Source organism: Pan troglodytes, chromosome X (genome assembly GCF_028858775.2).
Source record: "Pan troglodytes isolate AG18354 chromosome X, NHGRI_mPanTro3-v2.0_pri, whole genome shotgun sequence".
Classification (NCBI taxonomy): domain Eukaryota; kingdom Metazoa; phylum Chordata; class Mammalia; order Primates; family Hominidae; genus Pan; species Pan troglodytes.
In genome coordinates this window covers 45,403,496-45,425,427 of record NC_072421.2, presented here as the reverse complement: position 1 = coordinate 45,425,427, position 21,932 = coordinate 45,403,496, and the positions used below count along the sequence as shown (strand labels likewise).

Genomic DNA, 21,932 nt, shown 5'->3' with positions numbered 1-21,932 from the left:
AGGGAAATTTATAGCACTAAATGCCCACAAGAGCAAGCAGGAAAGATCTAAACTTGACACCCTAACATCACAATTAAAAGAACTAGAGAAGCAAGAGCAAATACATTCAAAAGCTAGCAGAAGGCAAGAAATAACTAAGATCAGAGCAGAACTGAAGGAAACAGAGACACCAAAAACCCTTCAAAAAAATCAATGAATCCCAGAGCTGGTTTTTTGAAAAAATCAACAAAATTGATAGACCTCTAGCAAGACTAATAAAGAAGAAAAGAGAGAAGAATCAAACAGACGCAATAAAAAATGATAAAGGGAATATCACCACTGATCCCACAGACATACAAACTACCATCAGAGAATACTATAAACACCTCTACACAAATAAACTAGAAAATCTAGAAGAAATGGATAAATTCCTTGACACATACACCCTCCCAAGACTAAACCAGGAAGAAGTTGAATCTCTGAATAGACCAATAACAGGATCTGAAATTGAGGCAATAATTAATAGCTTACCAACCAAAAAAAGTCCAGGACCAGATGGATTCACAGCCGAATTCTACCAGAGGTACAAGGAGGAGCTGGTACCATTCCTTCTGAAACTATTCCAATCAACAGAAAAAGAGGGAATCCTCCCTAACTCGTTTTATGAGGCCAGCATCATCCTGATACCAAAGCCTGGCAGAGATACAACCAAAAAAGAGACTTTTAGACCAATATCCCTGATGAACATCGATGCAAAAATCCTCAATAAAATACTGGCAAACTGAATCCAGCAGCACATCAAAAAGCTTATCCACCATGATCGAGTGGGCTTCATCCCTGGGATGCAAGGCTGGTTCAACATACGCAAATGAGTAAACGTAACCCAGCATATAACAGAACGAACGACAAAAACCATATGATTATCTCAATAGATGCAGAAAAGGCCTTTGACAAAATTCAACAACACTTCATGCTAAAAACTCTCAATAAATTAGGTATTGATGGGATGTATCTCAAAATAGTAAGAGCAATCTATGACAAACCCACAGCCAATATCATACTGAATGGGCAAAAACTGGAAACATTCCCTTTGAAAACTGGCACAAGACAGGGATGCCCTCTCTCATCACTCCTATTCAACATAGTGTTGGAAGTTCTGGCCATGGCAATCAGGCAGGAGAAGGAAATAAAGAGCATTCAAACTAGGAAAAGAGGAAGTAAAATTGTCCCTGTTTGCAGATGACATGATTGTATATCTAGAAAACCCCATCGTTTCAGCCCAAAATCTCCTTAAGCTGATAGGCAACTTCAGCAAAGTCTCAGAATACAAAATCCATGTGCAAAAATCACAAGCATTCTTATACACCAATAACAGACAGAGAGCCAAATCATGACTGAACTCCCATTCACAATTGCTTCAAAGAGAATAAAATACCTAGGAATCCACCTTACAAGGGACGTGAAGGACCTCTTCAAGGAGAACTACAAACCACTGCTCAATGAAATTAAAGAGGATACAAACAAATGGAAGAACATTCCATGCTCATGGGTAGGAAGAATCAATATCGTGAAAATGGCCATACTGCCCAAGGTAATTTATAGATTCAATGCCATCCCCATCAAGCTACCAATGACTTTCTTCACAGAATTGGAAAAAACTACTTTAAAGTTCATATGGAACCAAAAAAGAGCCCGCATTGCCAAGTCAATCCTAAGCCAAAAGAACAAAGCCGGAGGCATCACGCTATCTGGCTTCAAACTATACTACAAGGCTACAGTAACCAAAACAGCATGGTACTGGTACCAAAACAGAGATACAGACCAATGGAAAAGAACAGAGCCCTCAGAAATAATGCTGCATATCTACAACTATCTGATCTTTGACAAACCTGACAAAAACAAGCAACAGGGAAAGGATTCCCTATTTAATAAATGGTGCTGGGAAAACTGGCTAGCCATATGTAGAAAGCTGAAACGGGATCCCTTCCTTATACCTTATACAAAAATTAATTCAAGATGGATTAAAGATCTAAATGTTAGACCTAAAACCATAAAAACCCTAGAAGAAAACCTAGGCAATACCATTCAGGACACAGGCATGGGCAAGGACTTCATGTCTAAAACACCAAAAGCAATGGCAACAAAAGCCAAAATTGACAAATGGGATCTAATTAAACTAAAGAGCTTCTGCACAGCAAAAGAAACTACCATGAGAGTAAACAGGCAACCCACAAAATGGGAGAAAATTTTTACAATCTACTCATCTGACAAAGGGCTAATATCCAGAATCTACAATGAACTCAAACAAATTTACAAGAGAAAAACAAACAACCCCATCAACAAGTGGGTGAAGGATATGAACAGACACTTCTCAAAAGAAGACATTTATGCAGCCAAAAGACACATGAAAAAATGCTCATCATCACTGGCCATCAGAGAAATGCAAATCAAAACCACAATGAGATACCATCTCACACCAGTTAGAAGGGCGATCATTAAAAAGTCAGGAAACAACAGGTGCTGGAGAGGATGTAGAGAAATAGGAACACTTTTACACTGTTAGTGGGACTGTAACCTAGTTCAACCATTGTGGAAGTCAGTGTGGCAATTCCTCAGGGATCTAGAACTAGAAATACCATTTCACCCAGCCATCCCATTACTGGGTATATACCCAAAGGATTATAAATCATGCTGCTATAAAGACACATGCACACGTATGTTTACTGCGGCACTATTCACAATAGCAAAGACTTGGAACCAACCCAAATGTCCAACAATGATAGACTGGATTAAGAAAATGTGGCACATATACACCATGGAATACTATGCAGCCATAAAAAATGAGTTTATGTCTTTTGTAGGAACATGGATGATGCTGGAAACCATCATTCTCAGCAAACTATCTTAAGGACAAAATACCAAACACCGCACGTTCTCACTCATAGGTGGGAATTGAACAATGAGAATACATGGACACAGGAAGGGGAACATCACACACCGGGGCCTGTCATGGGGTGGGGGGAGGGGGGAGGTATAGCATTAGGAGATATACCTAATGTTAAATGACGAGTTAATGGGTGCAGCACACCAACATGGCACATGTATACATATGTAACTAACCTGCACGTTGTGCACATGTACCCTAAAACTTAAAGTATAATAAATAAATAAATAAATAAATAAATAAATAAATAAATAAGGGAGAGCAGGAACTATCTTATTCATCTCTGCACTGTCAAAAGAGACCCTGTCAACAAATGTGAAAGCCAGACTAGCCTAAACTGTATAACTGAAAAAGCCACCGGAAAGTCAGAAAATGAGCACAGATTCCACTAGTTTATCCACTACCTATTTGTGCTGACTTGGGGGGCTTCCTTAATCACTGGGATGCACCATGTCTAGTCCATAAAGTAAAGGAATTAGATAATAATTTCTAAGATGCGTTCTGCTTCTAAACTTGTAAAATTTCCAAAGAATCTAATCCTTATTCCAAAATATACTGCTTTTTAACTTTTCTTTAAAAGAGCTCACTCTCTTGGTCTCTTCTAAGCAAAAAAGTTAGGCTTTTAAAAAAAATTCAGGTTAAGCAATAAACTTGTTGAAATATTAATTATAGTTCTGTCTTCCTTACAGGTTCTAAATATTTTCATATTATGAAGCACTTCCAGACTGATATATTTAAATACTGAATATATTTCTGAATTCAAAAAACAAATCTGAATTAGAAGAACCTTGAGTTCTCCTGTTACAAAAATTCTCTCTTCAATATTTCTCTCCTACCTGACATTAACCCATAATCCCACACCAGTACAATACTGATGAAAAAATAAGACCATACAGAAGAAAACCTTACCAATCAGGCCCAATTAGGAAAATACAGCCAGCACAAATTCAGGGCTGGTAAGAAGTACAATATAATTTTCAAGCATATGCTGAATCAGGCAGTAAAATAGTATTATTTAGAACTTTTTAGTGAAACTGTTTTAAGGATAAGAATTATCTATAATTAGCGTACCCAAAAAATGTGAATTAATCTCTTCAACAAACTGAATATTAGATGCAAAAGTAACTGCAGTAATGGCAAAAACCATAATCACTTTTGCGCCAACCTAATACTATGTGATATTCTTCAGCAGTAATATTATAAAGCCCTCTGATATTTACATTCATATAGATAGTATGTATGTTAAATTTAATAATCAATTTTTTTCGGTGTCCCAAACTAAATTTTAGCACAACTCTATCAAACCCTTTATAAAATTAGGGTTATAAAAAAATAATGAATTGATCACTATTTTAAAAAACTGTACCCACAAATACTTTAATCAATCAATGTACAAAAAAAATACACATCCTGCATATCTTATAACAGACCAACTAGTTTTTCAAACTGAAACACTGTTCTCCATCCTTCCATGTTACCATAACGTTTAATCAATGGTTCTATTCAGATAGGCATTGCTTCCAGAATTCAAAACCTTTTCTTTCTTTTCTTAAAGTGGAAAAAAAAAATAAGAAAAAGGTCGGTTTTGTTTATTTACTTTAGACTCTGTTGCCCAGGCTGGAGTGCAGTGGCATGATCTCGGCTCACTGCAACCTCTGCCTCCCGGGTTCAAGCGATTCTCTGCCTCAGCCTCCCCAGTAGCTGGGATTACAAGGAAGCACTACCACGCCCAGCTAATTTTTGTATTTTTAGCGGAGATGAGGTTTCACCATGTTGGCCAGGCTGGACTCAAACTCCTGACCTCGGGTGATGTGCCCACCTCGGCCTCCCAAAGTGCTGGGATTATTACTGGGTGAGCTACTGCGCCCAGCCCTGAGTGTCTCTTTTATGCTAACGAGATAACTCAGGGCAGGCAGCCTCCTATGTAGCTTCAGGTTGGGGGCTGTAATGAGATAACTCAGGGCAGGCGGCCCCCTATGTAGCTTCAGGATGGGGGCTGGTCACAGCAAAGAGCAAAGCATGATTAGAACGTTGGGACTTTTCAGCCCCATTCTCCAACCTCTGGGTAGAGGAAAGGGACTGAAGGTTAAGCTGATCACCAGTGGCCAATCATTTAATCAGTCATGCCTACATAATAATGCCTCCATAAAAACCCAAAAGGACAGGGTTTGGAGAGCTTCTGGATAGCTGCACAAGCGGAAGTCCCTAGAGGGTGACATGCCCAGAGAGGGCATGGAGGCTCCATGCCACTTCCCACATGACCTCATCCTATGCATCTCTTCATCTGTACCCATTATAATAAAACAGTAAACCCTAACTGTTTGCTGAGGTCTGTGCCACTCTGGCAGATTAATGGAACCAAGGAGTAGGTCATGGGAACCCCGATTTATATAGCCAGTCATTCAAAAGTTCCGGAGGCCTGCAATGGCATCTGAAGTGGGGGTAGTCTTGTGGGACTTAGCTCTCACTCTGTGGGATCTGAAACTATCTCCAGGTAGATAATGTCAGAATTGAACTGAATTAGAGGACACCAGCAGCCACTGCAGAACTGATTGCTTGCCAGGTATGCAGGGGGAAAACCCACACACATTTTGTTACAGAAATGTTCTGTGTTGTGAGAGTATAGGAGGAACTGAGTTTTTTCCTATATCCTCACACTATTCATTATAAAAACATGAAGTAGGGGGAAGAGGGAAGAGCCCTCGAAGTAAACTAGCAACAGAAGGGAACATCTTCAATATTAGTCTACAAAAACCCTACAGCTAGTATCACATTCAACAGTAAAAATGTAATGTTTTTCCCCAGAGAAACAAAACAAGGATGTCCCCTTCCATTCAACATTGTATGGGAGGTCCTAGCCAGTTCAACAAGGCAAGAAAAAAACTAACGGGCATCCACAAATAAGAAAACAAAAAATAAAATTTTCTTTATTTGCAGACCGCATAATGTATGTAGAAAATCCTATCTAGAGTAACATGACTAGAACAATATAATTTAGTAAGACAGTAGGATACTAGATCAGTATGCAATAATAAACGTTCCTATATAATAGCAATAAAACAATTGGAAATAAAATTTTACAACCACTCCAATCACAATAGCATAAAAAAAAACAAACGTAAAACATATGTGATAAGAACTATGAAGTATTGCTGTAGAGTCTTAAAGAAGGCTAAATACAGGGTGAAATATGCCATGTTCACGAACAAGCAAATGCAATATTACCGATGACAAATTCTTCCTAACTTAGCACATGTAGTTCCAATATAATCCTAGCAGAATTATACCGAATTATACCGTTTCTGCACTTTATATGCAAAGGCAAAAGACCTAGAAAAACCAAAGCAATTTTGAAAAAGAATATAGGGAACTTGGGGCCAGATGCGGGCGGTGGCTCATGCCTATAATCCCAGCACTTTGGGAGGCCGAGGCAGGCGGATCACGAGGTCAAGAGATCGAGACCATCCTGGCCAACATGGTGAAACCCTGTCTCTACTAAAATACAAAACATTAGCCAGGCGTGGTGGCGTGGGCCTATAGTTCCAGCTGCTGGGGAGGCTGAGGCAGGAGAATCACTTGAACCTGGGAGGCGAAGGTTGCAGTGAGCCAAGATCGTGCCACTGCACTCCAGCCTAGGCGACAGAGAAAGACTCCATCTCAAAAAAAAAAAAAAAAAAAAAAAAAAAGAAAGAAAGAAAGAAAGAAAGAAAAAAATAATACAGGGAACTTACATTGGTTGATTTCAAGAACATAGTAAACAAAACTATGATATTGGCTTAAAAACAGACACACAGATCACTGGAACATAATAGAGAATCTAGAAACAGTAAACTAAATTGTACGTTGATATTTTTCAAAGAAGAAATGCTAGATTTTGAAAGTGTAGTCTTTTCAACAAATAATGCTGGAAAAACTAGGTAGCTATTGGGGTAGGGGGTGGGGGGGACCACTGATGCTATCTCACATCATAAACAACTTGAAATGTATCACAGGCCGAAACAGAATTTAAAAGGTGAGGAAATCTTTTATGATCTTGGGATACACAAAGATTTCCTAGCACAAAAAGCACAAGCTGTAAAAGAAAAAAAAAGTAATTAAATGGACCTCATTGAAACAATAAACATTTGCTCTTCAAAAGACACTAGTAAGAAAATGAAAAGATGAACCAGAGACTAATAATTCCAAAACAAGTATCTGACAAAGGGCATTTATCCAGAGTATATAAAGAACCCATAAAACTCAATGAAGAAGAGGAAGAAGATAAGGAAGAACAACAGGAAGGAAAGGAAGAAGAGAAGGAAAGAAAAGAAAGAAGAAGGGAAGAGGGAGGGAGGGAGAGGAGGAAGGGAAGGAGAATAGGTAGATGGGCTAAAGTTAAAAAGATTGAGGCGGAAAGAAAGAAAGAAAACAAGAAAGAAGAAAAAACAGGAATGGGCAGATGGGCTAAAGTTAAAAAGACTGACAATACCAAGTGCTAACGAAGATATGGAACATCTGAAATCTCATTCACTGCTGGTTGGAATATAAAATGGTATAACCACTTTGAAAAAATCTGACGGTTAAACCTAAAACCGCAAAGCAATTCAGCACTCCCAAATCATAGGTATATATACCAAGACAAATGAAAATCCATGTCCACACAAAGACAAATAATATTCACAGCACTTTATTCATAATAACCAAAAGCTGAAAACAATCCAACTACTTATCAACTGAGAAAAACTGTGGCATATCCATTCTATGAAATCCTACTTAACAATGAAAAAGAACATACTACTGATACACACAACATGGATGAATCTCAGTAAAAGCATGCCAAATGAAAGCTATCAAAAACAAAAGAATATATGCTGTTTAAAACCCATTACATGATATTCCAGAACAGACAAAACTAAAGGGATGAAAGCAGAGAAGTGGTTGCCTGGGACCAGAGATCAAGAGTAGGAAAATGGCACAAGGGAAACACTTTGGGTGATGGAAAATGTTCTATATCTTCATTATGGTAATGGTTATACAACTATTTAAGTTGTCAAATCTCAAATAATGTAAATCATATCTCAAAAAATGCTTAAAATAATGTTAAATATATCTCAAAAAAGCTACAGAAAATAAATTATCAGGTATTTTTTGTGAAGCTAGACAAGTTAATTAGAAAGTTTATTTGGAAAAACAAGCCACCAACGACAGCCAGGAAAATCCTAGAAGCAAGAACAGTGGGGAAAGGGTGCCCTAGCACTACCATACATTAAAACATATTATAAAATCTCTGTTAGTAAAATACTTTTGTATTAGTTCATGAACAAAGCATGCCACAAAATGCACAGACAAAACTGCGTATGAACATTTAGTATACAATTAAGGCAACATCTCAAATCAGCAGAGGAAAAAATGAATTTTTAAAAAATATATCTTTGGGATAACCAGTCATAAGAAAAAAGATAATCTTAAATATTGTTCACACTGTAAGTCAAGGATAAAACCCAAACGGATCAGAAATTTAAATGTAAAATATTAAACCATTCAAGTACTGAAAGAAAATGTGGGTGAATTTCTCTAACACCTGGGAATGAGAAGAAACCCATCCTATGATTCAAAATACAAGGGCAATGTAGAAGACTGATCAATCTGACTACACAGAAATAGAAAACTTCTGCACAGGCAAACACAAACACACAAAAACAAAGCAAAACAACAAATCTCAAACTGGGCAACAGTAGCTTCAACTAATGTCACAGATAAAGGATAAATATGCCTAATACATGTTATATAGCTACATAAAACAGTAAAACAATGACCTAATAAAAAAATGGGCAAGAGACATGAACAAATATTTCAAAGAAAAAGAAATTCAAATAGTCTTTACACTTCAATTTTTAAAAAGTTCAATCTCACTAACAACTAAGAAAATGTAAATTTAAATTATAATAAAATACCATTTCTCACCTATCAAACTGGCAAGTCTGCTGACAAAAAGGTTCTTGATTAAGACCAAAAAGAAAGAAGCACTTGCATACATTGTTGAAATAAATGCAAATGGTTCAATCCCAAAGGAGCAAATACCCTTCAACACAATGATCCCACTTTTAAAGGAATCTATACTAAAGAATCACTAACAAAAGTATTAAAAGACAGGCCAAGTGCGGTGGCTCACACCTGTAATCCCAGCACTTTGGGAGGCCGAGGTGGGAGAATTACTTGAGGCCAGTGATTGAGTTTGAGACCAGCCTGAGTAATATAGTGAGATTCTATTTCTGCAAAAAAAAAATTTTAAAATTAGCCGAGCATGGTGGTGTGCACCTGCAGTCCCAGCTCCTCGAGAGGCTGAGGCAGGAGGATTCACTTGAGCCCGGGAATTCAAGGCTGCAGTGAGCTCTGATTGCACCACTGCACTCCACCCTGTGCAAGAGAGCAAGACCTTGTCTCTAAAAAACTATATATAGAGAGAGAGAGAGACACTTTTACTAGACTATTTACTGAAGCACTCTGTAAAAGCAAAGCACTGAAGCACCTGATTAAATAAACTATGGAGTAAGTCTTCATGACCTTGAGTTAGGCAAAGATTTCTTAGGTACAACAACAAAAACACAAGCAATAAAAAGTTGTGTTACAAAGCTGATAAACTGGACTTTACCAAAGTTTAAAAGTTTATTTTCTACCCCACTAGGCACACTAAAAAACTAGTACACTCAAAAATTAGATAATTAAAAGTGCTGAGTAGGATACAGAGAAACTGGAACCCTCACACATTACTGGCAGGGATGTAAAATGGTACAGACATAGGGGAAAAAAGTTTTGGCAGTTTCCCAAAATGCTAAACACAGATTTACCCTATAATCCAACAATTCCATTTCTCAGTACCTACCCAAGAAAACTGAAAATATTATGTCACACAAAAACCTGTACACAAATGTTCACAGCAGTATTATTCACAATAGCCAAAAAATGAAACAACCCAAATGCCCATCAACTGACGAAAGGATAAACAAACTGTGGTATATTGATCCAATGGAATACAGTGAGCCCTTTGTATCCATGGGTTCCGCATCTGCAGATCAAAAATATTCAGGAAAAAAATAACAATAATAAAAAATAATACAAACTAAAAAGCAATACAGTATAGCAATCAATTACATGGCATTCACATTTTATTAGGTATTATAAGTGATCTAGAAATGATTTAAAGTATATGGGAGGATGTGTAGAGGTGATATACAAATACTTTATCATTTAATATAAAGAACTTGAGTATCCATGGATTTTGGTATTCATGAGGGGTCCTGAAACCAATGCCCCACGGATACTGAGGGGTGACTATATTATCAGGAAATAAAGAATAAAATATTCATGCTATAACATATATGAACCTTGAAAACATATGCTAAGTTAAAGAAGCCAGCCACAAAAGACCATATATTATATGATTCCATTTATATGAAATATCCAGAAAAGACAAATATATAAAGACAGAAAGTAGACTGGTGGTTGCCAGGGCTGGGGATATATGTGAGGTTTCATTCCAGGGAGGTAAATAAGACTGTGATGATGGCTGTGATGCAGGATTTTTTGCCCCTTAGCTCAGCTAATCTGGATTTTTGTCTCACAACCAGGAAGAATTAGGCATGCAGCCACATTGAAGGGTGAGGAAGACAAAATTTATTAAGCAAAAGGAAAGCTATCAGCAAAGAAAGGGGGTCCTGCCAGCAGGTTTCCACCTCACAAACTGAATACCAGGGCCCCAGCACACGAGTTGAAGAGGCCAGGATCCTCCCCTGTATAAGGCTCAAATTATTGGTGGCTCCACCCCATTCCCCCAGTGCATGTGGACCTCCAGTCCACTGCAGGCATGCCCAGGCAAGCCCCCTGTGCAGGTTCCCTTATCTGCACAAAACATCTGGTGTAAACACCTGTGGGCTGGGTGGATCAGTGATTCTCCAGGGACCCTTCCCTATCTGTCTAGACCTTTGTCTGCCTCCTGCCTCTATCAGCTGCACAGCTCTGAAAATTTACTAAAAATCACTGATTTGTATAGTTAAAACAGCTGAATTTTATAGCATGTGAATTATAGCATGTGAATAAAGCTATAATTTTATAGCATGTGAATTAAGCTATAATTTTATAGCATGTGATAAAGCTTTTAAAAAAAAGCCAGAGATTAGAGAAGATATTTTCAAAAGACTTAAAAAAGAAAAAAATATATACATATATGTCTAAAACCTCTACACGGTGTTCTCAAAATCTCTGCATAGGCTGACTGTTGAAGGGCTTTTCCAGACAAAGCCAGTCTATATAAGACTGGAATAAGTACCTACTTCAAAAAGAAAGATAAATTAACCAAAAGAAAAATAAAATCCACAAAAAATCTGAAACAGCAATTCATATTTAAAAAAAAAAAACCTCACTGCTCAATAAACTTAAAAGTAAACATGATGTAAAAGATCATGCTTAATCACTGCTTAAATTAAGATAAGAAAGTGGATGATTAATTGTTTCACTGCTATGCACAGTCTTTCATTTAGGTAGGTCTTCTAAAAAATAGGTTCAGCTCTCCTCAAAGCTCCAATTATAAACAGAGTACACCAAGAAAGAGTTTATCATAACTTTCCCATTACACCTTCCCATTTTAGCCTGATATACACGTCTTCAGCCTTCTTTTACTCCCAGGTACCAACTTTAGAAAAGAAAACCAAGGAATCATTTTGTTATTGTTATTTGTTTAGTTTTGCTTGATTTTTACTTATCACACTTCTATTACATTTGACCAGTAAAATGTGTCAGAGGAATCTAATTCTTAATAAAATACAAGGAGAGTCATACAAGACAGCACAAACATAAATACTCTCAACCCTTTTCCAATACCTTTCCCCTAGAAGCAATATTTTAAGTAATTAACAAAAAAAAGCAAGAGCTCAATTAATTTTGAGTATAACTGGCAATAATCTGCCCAAAACACAAACATGAAATCAGCATGCAAATGTGCACTAACCTTCCAGTAGTCAGACTGTAAACTGTAGTACCTCTGGTATGCAGATAATGCTGAAAGGAAAATAATTATGAGTCATAATTATGTCTCACTTTAAAGTCAATAATACACTTAACAAACACTGTAACAAGATTCCCACCACACCCACCTCCCAGTAGATAGTGATATTTCAGACCAAACAACTTAAAATTCTGGGCCCCCCCCCGGTTCAGAAACGTAAAACCATGGTCAAATCTCAGATCTGCACTTGAACAGCATCTAGGCTAACCCCTTAGATCAACTCGACCTTCCTCAAAGATCAAAACTGGTGGAGGATTAAGAGAGTTAGATATAAAAAGAAGCCCATAAAACTACTAGATGAAAACATGGGGGCATAATATTTTTCTGATCAGCTAGAAAAGGATTTTTTAAATTTGTGGTTTACAGTTCACAAGCTAAGATATGGAAGACCAGGATAAAAACTATTTGAGAAGCAATTGGCTCCCTCAACTCTCTCACTCAACACTTGATGTTGTTTAGGCAATCTGACCAAAAAATGCAGAGATTCTCCAACAAAAGGCCACGGATATCATATTCAGAGATCCGCAATCGCAATCCCATGTTCAGAGCCTCCAGTTCTCAATTATTCCAATTATGAAATATGGACAGCTAAGAATTATCAGACATCTAAAGAAAGCCTCTAACCAAGAAGAAACTAACACAAAAGAAAAAAAGACAACCTAAAAGAAAAAATAATGACTACTATGCAGGGGAAAATATACTTCAAAAAATTCTTACTACTCTTAGGTAAGGGAAAATATTGTTTTCATTGAGGGGGGTGAAAAGGGGGTGTGTGCAGGAGAACAAACAGGATGCTCTAGAAAAAAATTAAATTCGGTAGATTAAAGTACGATAGGAGAAATAAATAATTCAATAAAAAGATTAAAAGTTAAATTGAAGAAATCTCTCAAAAAATAAACAAAAAGGACAAAAACAGAAAATTAGAAAAACTGTGCCCCAGAGGTCTAACATATCAATAATAGAGCCCCAAAAAGAAAGAATAAAAGGAAAAAAGAAAATTCAGGAAATAATTCCAAAAAAATTCCCAGAAAAGAAGGCTATGACTTGGTAGTTTGAAGGGTCCTACAACAGATATGTAATTCTAGAAATAAGGCAACAGAACAATGTTTTCAAAATTCTGAAGGAAAATTATTTCCAACCTAAAATTATATATCCAGTCAAGCGATCTATTAGGAGGGTAGAATAAAGGTATTTTCAGATATGCAAAGTCTCCAAAGAAAATTATCTCCCAAATAACTTTCCTGAAGAAAAATCTGACAAATATGCTCCCCTTAAAGGAGAGTATATACAAGAAAGAAGAAGATATGGTTTATTGAAAGCAGGAGACACAACAGAGACAAGAGGCCATGGGAATACCCAAGATGAAGAAAAAGGGTGATCCCAGGACAGCAGCTATGCCCCAGATCCAAGTCACTGAGGCTTATCATTAAAATTCTGCTGCTCTTGTAACCTCTTCTCAACCTGAGGACCAAATACCCAGATAAACCTGGCCCAGATTCTTAACTGGGCTTGGCTTTATTTTGACCATGTTCTGATAAAGTTTCTATTCTCCCCTCTATATTCTACAAAATAGATGATGTGAAGGCTCCCAAAAGTGTTAATGTTCTGCTTTGATTTACTTTTTTTTTTTTTTTGAGATGGGGTCTCACTTTGTTGCCCAGGCTGGAATGCAGTGGGGTGATCTTGGCTCACTGCAATCTCCGCCTCCCAGGTTCAAGTGAGTCTCCTGCCTCAGCCTCCTGAGTAGCTGGGATTACAGGCGCGTGCCACCACGCCCAGTTAATTTTTGTATTTTTAGTAGAGGCGGGGTTTCACCATGTTGGCCAGGCTGGTCTCGAACTCCCGACCTCAAGTGATCCACCTGCCTTGGCATCCCAAAGTGTGGGATTACAGGCGTGAGCCACTATGACCAGCCTGATTTGATTTACTTCTGAATAACCCACTCTCTCTGATCATATTCCTGACCAGATTTTCCTGGTTCATATTGGTCATGTCATATGTCCTAATTATGGGTATTATGTTTGCCAAGAGTCACACATGCCCCAGCACACTGCCTTCCCCAAAAGTGGCTCTTGTAAACTGTTGAGGAACCAGAAGCCACATTATAACGCTAAAATCTCTTCTTTAGTTTTACTTCTCCCAAGAGCCTCCTCTAATAGTGACAATATGGCCCCTTCCTTACATAGCTATGTTCGTGCCTGCTATTCAGCTTTCCAAAGATAAACAATATCTTGTTCAGGGATACTTTTATCAGTGGATTAAAAAAAAAAAGAAAGAAAGGCAAGAGAACACTGAACATCACAGCCAGGCATGGGTTACACCTACAGAGGAAGGGAGGAGGATGCAACTGGAGAGAACACAGGCTTGTGGTAGCAGTATCATTCTATTTCTCAACTTGTAGAGTAGGTAGACAGGTGTCAATTTTAATAGTCTTTAAACCATATATAGGTTTTTAGACATTCTACTTAAGTATAATACGCTGCTCAATTTAAGGATCGGAAACTAGCAAAAAAACATTTTACAACACACTGCATGTTACCCTTCACTAGTGACCAAGTTGTTTCTTCAACAAAGCAGTAAATAAAACATTATCTTCTGATTATATATGTTAGGGACAAACCGCCCCAAAAAAGCTTCTTGGTATTGCCAACACTCCCCCCAAACCCCTGCGTACTGCCCACCCCTTGCCTTAACGCCCTGCAACCCTTCTCTGTGCCGTTCACCCTTCCCCCAGCCTCTTTACTTTTCTAAGCTCTTATCCAGGCGCCCCAGTGGAGCCAGCAGACTTATCAGACCTTGCTGCGATAAACAAACCCCAATTACAAACCATCCAGACTGCACAGGGGAGGTCGTGGGAAGCATAAACAAACTTTACCTAAACCCTCCTGTAAGTTCCTTCATCTGGCTACTACCATAAATGTCACAAGGTTATATATGGCAAAGTTAACCAACAAACGACCCCAGGGTCTCTCTCCCCCATATAAACCCCTCATTTTGTAAGCTCAGGGCTGCCTCCTCTGTCTGTGGTGGAGCAGCCAGCAGGTTCAATAAACTTACTCGCCTGACTTTGGGTCTATTTTTCCTTTCTCTCGGCTGACCTTACAATATATGAGATGCTGAATAAAAGAAGATTTACCAAAAATGGAAGTTAATGTTTTCTGAAACTCTATATGAAATGTTTTCATTTTATTGTAAATTGCCAAAATATATATAAAATCATATAAAGAACATTCTGAATATGTTCAAATTACAGAAACATTACCCAAAAACATCATCACATATCTGAAAAAGTAACTTTTACATATGAATAATGCTCATCTTTTTTGCATAAAGATGATGCCAACCAACCTATCACTGGAAGGACGTTAGACTATGAGAAATTTTTCCAGTTGTGGTGAAGAACTGGTTTTAAGCCATCTCCCATTTCCTAGTTCTTCATGCATGAGGGTAGCTAGTTTATAAAGGTCATTAATTAATGGTCTGCTAAAAAGAAAAGCAAACCAAATTTATCAAACCAGCTGTAGAAAAAAAATAGTCAAGCAAGAGTTTGTGTAGTCAATGGTGTGGCTGATATTCTCACATTCATTTCTAACCACACTCTCAATCCCCGTTATTGATTTGAAAAGGTTATCGGTTTCCTGGCAATCTCGGTGATTGTTTTAGCCCAGAAATGGGCACATGAGCTCAGGTGGCCCAATCACCACTGATTTATAGATGACAGACATGAAAAAGGTTCTCTGTCTACTAATGGATGTGAACAAGGAAGCATATATTACCAACTGCCACCACGAGGGAACTATCTTGGGATGAAGCCCACAGCACAGAAGAAACAGACTGAAAAGTAACTGGATCCTTCTAGACTTCAAACCATGCCTGGAGAAAAATCCACCTATGAACTTCCTATTATGTGAGGTAATAAATGTCCTTATTGTTTAAGCTAGAATCAGGTATTTAATACTTGTACCTAAAAACATTCTGAAAACAGAAGACTTGGTCCCTGACAATTTTGTGCAGTCACCATATCAAACCTGGAGATTGCCCTTGTAATGATATTACAGAATTTCCACAAATTTGGAGGGCATACTTTCAATAATTTGATTAATTATATATATCATCTGGCTTCATAAAATTCTCTTTTAGGATTGGGGAACCTTTAAAAAGACAGTATGATGTCTTTTGAAGCAAATAAAACTGAAGTATAAGAAGTCCATGTGATGTGAAAAGATGTTACAAAAAAAACCCCAAAGAAATAAAAAATTAAAGAGAAAAAATAAAATATTTTTAAAAAGAAGTCCATGTAATTATCAGTTGGGAGAAACATGGCATCCATACAAAAATATGGTAAACTGAGAAATAAATATGAATGCTCAAATTCAAAGTCACAAAGTTAATACTCTAAATGGCAGGAACAGATTTGTAATTGAGCCATTTCTTCCATGAGCATTTGTTCCATTTCTTCCATAGCGATCTTTCTACTCGTTTACACATTTTATAAACAATTATACTCTACCCTCATTATGCTTAGCATCTTATTTTAAGAAGGATCTTAACGTGCTGTTTCTTAATCAGAAAAAAAATCATTAAAACTCTAAAGGTGCAGTATGCAAGTACCTATCACCTCACCAAAGTCTCTCTAGTAAAATCCTTTTGACCAAAGCACAGTCCTTATTTCTAATCTTTAAGGTAGTTATCCATAAAAAAATTCCTAGTCTACTGTAACTAGAATTTTCTAAAGTCCTTAATACAGAATGAGGGAAATCATTTATTTGGACATCCTCATACAATGCTTAAAACCTGTTTTTGAATGATTAGAGAAAATGGATTAAAAAATTGACAATTTTGGAGAAGCCAAACAAAATCTATGATTGGAAAACACACATTTCATGTTCTTATACTATAAATATTCCAGGATAGAGTACTGTCATTCAACCCACAAAAGACAAAAAGAGAGGGCCAGGCGCGGTGACTCACGCCTGTAATCCCAGCACTTTGGGAGGCCGAGGCGGGCAGATCACAAGGTCAGGAGATCGAGACCATCCTGGCTAACACGGTGAAACCCCATCTCTACTAAAAATAGAAAAATTAGCCGGGCGTGGTGGCGGGCGCCTGTAGTACCAGCTACTCAGGAGGCTGAGGCAGGAGAATGGCGTGAACCCGGGAGGCGGAGCTTGCAGTGAGCTGAGATCGTGCCACTGGACTCCAGCCTGGGCGACAGAGCAAAACTCCGTCTCAAAAAAAAAAAAAGACAAAAAGAGAAAGAAAACCCTCCAAGCTCTAACTTAAGGCTTCTCCACATTGGCAGCTCTTGGCATGTAACTTGCCCTGGCCATTTGTAACTGCTTAAGAATTGAAACAACCAAAGCATATTTTGCCCAAAAGTGACAGAAATGCAACAAACGACCAATTACTTGAGGGAAGGAAGAATGCAAGAAAAATCTATCACTGGCTAGAATTTCAGGGAACTTATAATTGGGAAAACTTCCAGCTCAAAAATATGAAGAAACAATTTTTAAGAGTTTCAAGGTTTTCATATTAATATCAGGAATGATTATTACACTCCTCTAATTTTTTACTTCTGAAGTTCTTACTGTCTATCCTTTAAGTCTCCTGCCTCATAATTTCTGTTTATAATTTTGCTATGTACTTTGAAATAATCTGCTACCTAATTTTTTTTTTATTTTTTTGAGATGGAGTTTCGTTCTTACTGTCCAGGCTGGAGTGCAATGGCGCAATCTCAGCTCACTGCAACCTCCGCCTCCTGGGTTCAAGCAATTCTCCTGCCTTAGCCGCTCGAGTAGCTATTACAGGCATGCGCCACCACGCCCTGCTAATTTTGTATTTCTAGTAGAGACGGTGTTTCTCCATGTTGGTCAGGCTGGTCTAGAGTTCCTGACCTCAGGTGATCCGCCCGCCTCGGCCTCCCAAAGTGCTGGGATTAAAGGAGTGAGCCACTGTGCCCAGCTGCTACCTGATTTTCTAATCAACTAATTTAACCTCAGTGACTCTCTTCACCTATATTTTACCACATATTTATAGATATTTACACATATTTTCTATTAACTGCTCCTAAGATCCATCACATATATTCATCTAAATACATATGCTTGGGCTTCAGCCCAGGGTTATGTATCTCTCAGGTTGTCCTCCAACCCAAAAAAGTGAAATCACTGCATAATCTCCATGGTTTAAGGCTTATAAGCTATCTGAGAGCCCCAACAGCAATTTGGCTTCGGAGGTTCATGGGTTAGCTTTAGAGTTAGGAGTAAAAAGGAGGTATAGTAGACACTGTAAAGAAGCACTCATATCCCACTTCAAGAAAGAACTGCTGGGAATCCTGCTTGCTGAAAGCCTCTATCTGTGAGATTCCACAGAAGCTGCCTCAGTTGCAGAGAGCCAACTTGTCCCTGGTCACAGTTCTTCTCAGGCTGGCCCATGTTCAATACGGAATAATTGGAGTATAAAGGCCTGGCTATCTTGGCCCAACTTGGTATAGCTCTCAAGGGACATTCTGGCTCCAAAGCATCCCATGAAGTTAGTAAAGGCTGTCACAGCTTAACTTCTCCTTCTGTCCAATACTGGTTCTACCCTCCACCTTCCAAAGCTGTTGAACATAAAGGAAACTCCTTACTGAGGAACATAACCTACAACAATAGACTGACTGCACTGAGCCTCCATTTTCCCACAATCCCCTATCCAATTACTATTTTAAGACTTAAAATAAATTCCTACAAGTAAAATGACCAAATAAAGTGACATGACATTTTTTTAAACTCTTCATTCATATCACCAGCCAGAAAAGATAAGAAAATATTTTACAAAGCCTTTTTTCCTTCTGCATCAAATTCATCTGGAATCACAGAAAAGATAAATGATTACCAAATTATACCATCTTCAGACCAAAATTGTTTCTTGGAATTCTTGTAAGACAGAAAGTAGATGAGAGCAAAATGACAATTAAGGGTAAGAAAAACCACAGCCCAAAACACACACAAAACAGGTTCTACCATTTTCTACTATAGAAATAGAAGCCTTTTTTTGTTTGTTTTTTAAAGGAACTAAACTCAAGAGAAATGCCAAGCTCAGAAAACTTTACACAGAAAAGATGACTATGAATCAGGGCAAATAATTACGGGGCTGTCTTCAGAAGAACAAGGCCAGTAAGTCGCCTATGTACATATACCTGAGCAGTTCACTCACAGAATTACACGTTTACTACATGGTTTACTCCCAGGAAGTTACGGTTTATAATGTGTTCTCTAAAAATAAATGTCTATTTGCCCAGGGTTAGTAGTTCTCTTATCCTGTACTAGTTCCAAAGAGAGGAGGAGGAGGTAGCCAAAGGTAACAAATGTCTCTATAAACTGGTAATCTTGAGGGTATGAGTATGTGTTGGAGAGGAAGGGAGAGGGCTATTAGAGACAGATTCTAGTTTTGGACTTGGAGAAAGACAATGAAGAGAACAGATAGAGAATTTTATTTTAGCCAGGTGCAGTGGCTCACGCCTGTAATCCCAGCACTTTGGGAGGCCAAAGCAGGCGGATCACAAGGTCAGGAGATCAAGACCATCCTGCCTAACACAGTGAAACCCCGTCTCTACTAAAAAGTACAAAAAATTAGCCGGGCGTGGTGGCGGGCGCCTGTAGTCCCAGCTACTCGGGAGGCTGAGGCAGGAGAATGGCGTGAACCCGGGAGGCGGAGCTTGCAGTGAGCCGAGATTGCACCATTGCACTCCAGCCTGGGCGACAGAGCGAGACTCTGTCTCAAAAAAAAAAAAAAAAAAAAAAAAAGAGAGAGAGAGAGAGAATTTATTTTAAGTGGAAACGTGCCTTAAAAAGCCTCAAAGAGGATTTCAAAAAATAAATAACAAAACACATCTAGGAAATAGAAACCACCAGCTTGAAATATTAAAATATACTGAATACATTTGCATACCCCTGCATCCATTTTCTCCTTCCTCTTCCCCCTATTACACATTAATCAAGCTGCTGACTACCTATCAATGCCCAGGTCATCTACACAACACTAAATGAAGCACATGTTTTCAAGGACTTAAATCCTTAGATTATCCTTCTCTTCTCTCACCTTACTAGATTACTCTCACCAGCTAGTTTGCTAACACAGTCTAGTTGCCACATGCCCTCCCTTCCAAAAAAGAAAACACATATCCAAGATCAATCTCCTTGGATTCATTACCTTCATAACCAAAATTTTTAAGTGGCCAGGCATGGTGGCTCACACCTGTAATCTCAACACTTTGGGAGGCTGAGGTGGGAGGATCGCTGGAGCCCAGGGGTTCAAGACTAGCCTGGGAAACAAAGCAAGACCTCTGTCTCTAAAAAAAGTACAAAAAATAGCTAGGCGTGGTGGCACGCACCTCTAGTTCCAGCTACTCAGGAGGCTGAGGTAGGAGAATCACTTGAGCCCAGGAGTTTGGGGCTGCAGTGAACCATGTTTCTGCCACTGCACTCCAGCCTGGGTGACAAAGCAAGACCCTGTCTCAAAAAATAAAATTAAAAAAAAAAAAAAACATATATATATATATATATATATATATATATATATATACGTGAAAAATAAAGCTATAGTCACAGTCTAACATAGTGTTAAAAGTTAAAAGATTTATTGTTTAACAACCACTAAGTAGCAAGTACACGTAGCCTCATATGTAAACCTAATTTTCAAGTCTAGGTCTCTCTTTACATGCTCTCAAAATAGCATGTCCTCCAACTACATAAAGGTGCAGCAATAAAAAAGTAGCAGATTGCACAGAATTCTACAGGCATACTCTGTTTTATTGCACTTTGCTTTATTGTGCTTCACAGATATTTGCGTTCTTTACAAATTGAAGGCTCACAGCAACCCTGTGTAGAGCAAGTCTATCGGTGTCATTTTTCCAACAGCCATGTGCTCACTTAATGGCTCTGTGTCACATTTTGGTAAACCAATATTCCATACATTTTCATTATTATTGTTATCTGTTATGATGACCTGTGATCACCGATCTTTGGTGTTACTACTGTAATTGTTTTGGGGAATCACTAACTGTGCCCACATAAGACAGTAATTCTCCTTCCTCAGCCTCCTGAATAGCTGGGAATACAGGCGCACACCACCGCACCTAGCCAATTTTTGTATTTTTAGTAGAGACGGGGTTTCACCAGGTTAGCCAGGTGGGTCTCGACTCTTGACCTCAGGTAATCCACCTACCGAGGCCTCCCAAAGAGCTGGGATTACAGGCGTGAGCCACCGCACCCGGCCTCAAATCTTATTAAAGTAATACATTCTGTAAGACTACATAGCTGCCATAAATAGTGATTCCTCTCATGGATCTCGGGAAAGTAAATTGAAAGCCTTCTGGAAAAGATTCATCATTCTTTTGGCCAGGCACGGTGGGAGAGGAGTTTCTTGAAATGGAATCTACTCCTGATAAAGGTGCTGTGAACACTGTGGAAATGATAACAACAAATTTAGAAAATTACGTAAACTTAGTTAACAGAGTAGTGGCAGGGTTGAGAGGACTGACTCCAGTTCTGAAAGCTCTACTGTGAGTAAAATGCTTTCAAACAGCATCATATGCTACAGAGAAACCTTTCATGAAAGGAAGAGTCCACCGATGCGACAAAGTTCAATGTTTTCTTATTTTAACAAACTGCCACAGCCACCCCAACCTGCAGCAACCACCACCCTGATCACTCAGCACATATCAACAACGATGCAAGACCCTCCATCAGCAAAAAGATTACAACTTGATGAAAGCTCAGTTGATTGTTAGCACTTTTTAGCAAGAAAGTTTTTTTTAACTAATGTACATTTTTTAGACATAATGCTACTGCACACTTACAGTGCAAACATAACTTTTATATGTAATAGGAAACAAAAAAATTTTGTTTGATTGGTTTTATTACAATATTCGCAATAAATTGCAGGGGTCTGAAATCAAACCTGCAATATCTCCCAGGTATGCCTCTA

At 38.3% G+C, this 21,932-nt stretch overlaps 1 protein-coding gene across 31 annotated transcripts in view; it reads right to left on the bottom strand.

Moving 5' to 3' along the window:
* The window catches only part of KDM6A (lysine demethylase 6A), a 235,034-nt gene that overhangs the window by 122,780 nt on the left and 90,322 nt on the right, over positions 1 to 21,932 (bottom strand). For 28 of the 31 annotated variants that reach the window (XR_010154914.1, XR_010154920.1, XR_010154915.1 and 25 more), the window contains one exon: positions 11,907 to 11,956. The exons of the other annotated variants lie outside the window; for them this stretch is intronic. Coding sequence is in view for 11 of the 28 variants with exons in the window: in XM_003953973.6 (XP_003954022.2) it covers positions 11,907 to 11,956 (50 nt within the window). In the remaining 17 variants the exon portion in view is untranslated. The remainder of the gene's footprint in view (positions 1 to 11,906; positions 11,957 to 21,932) is intronic. 31 annotated transcript variants of the gene reach the window in all.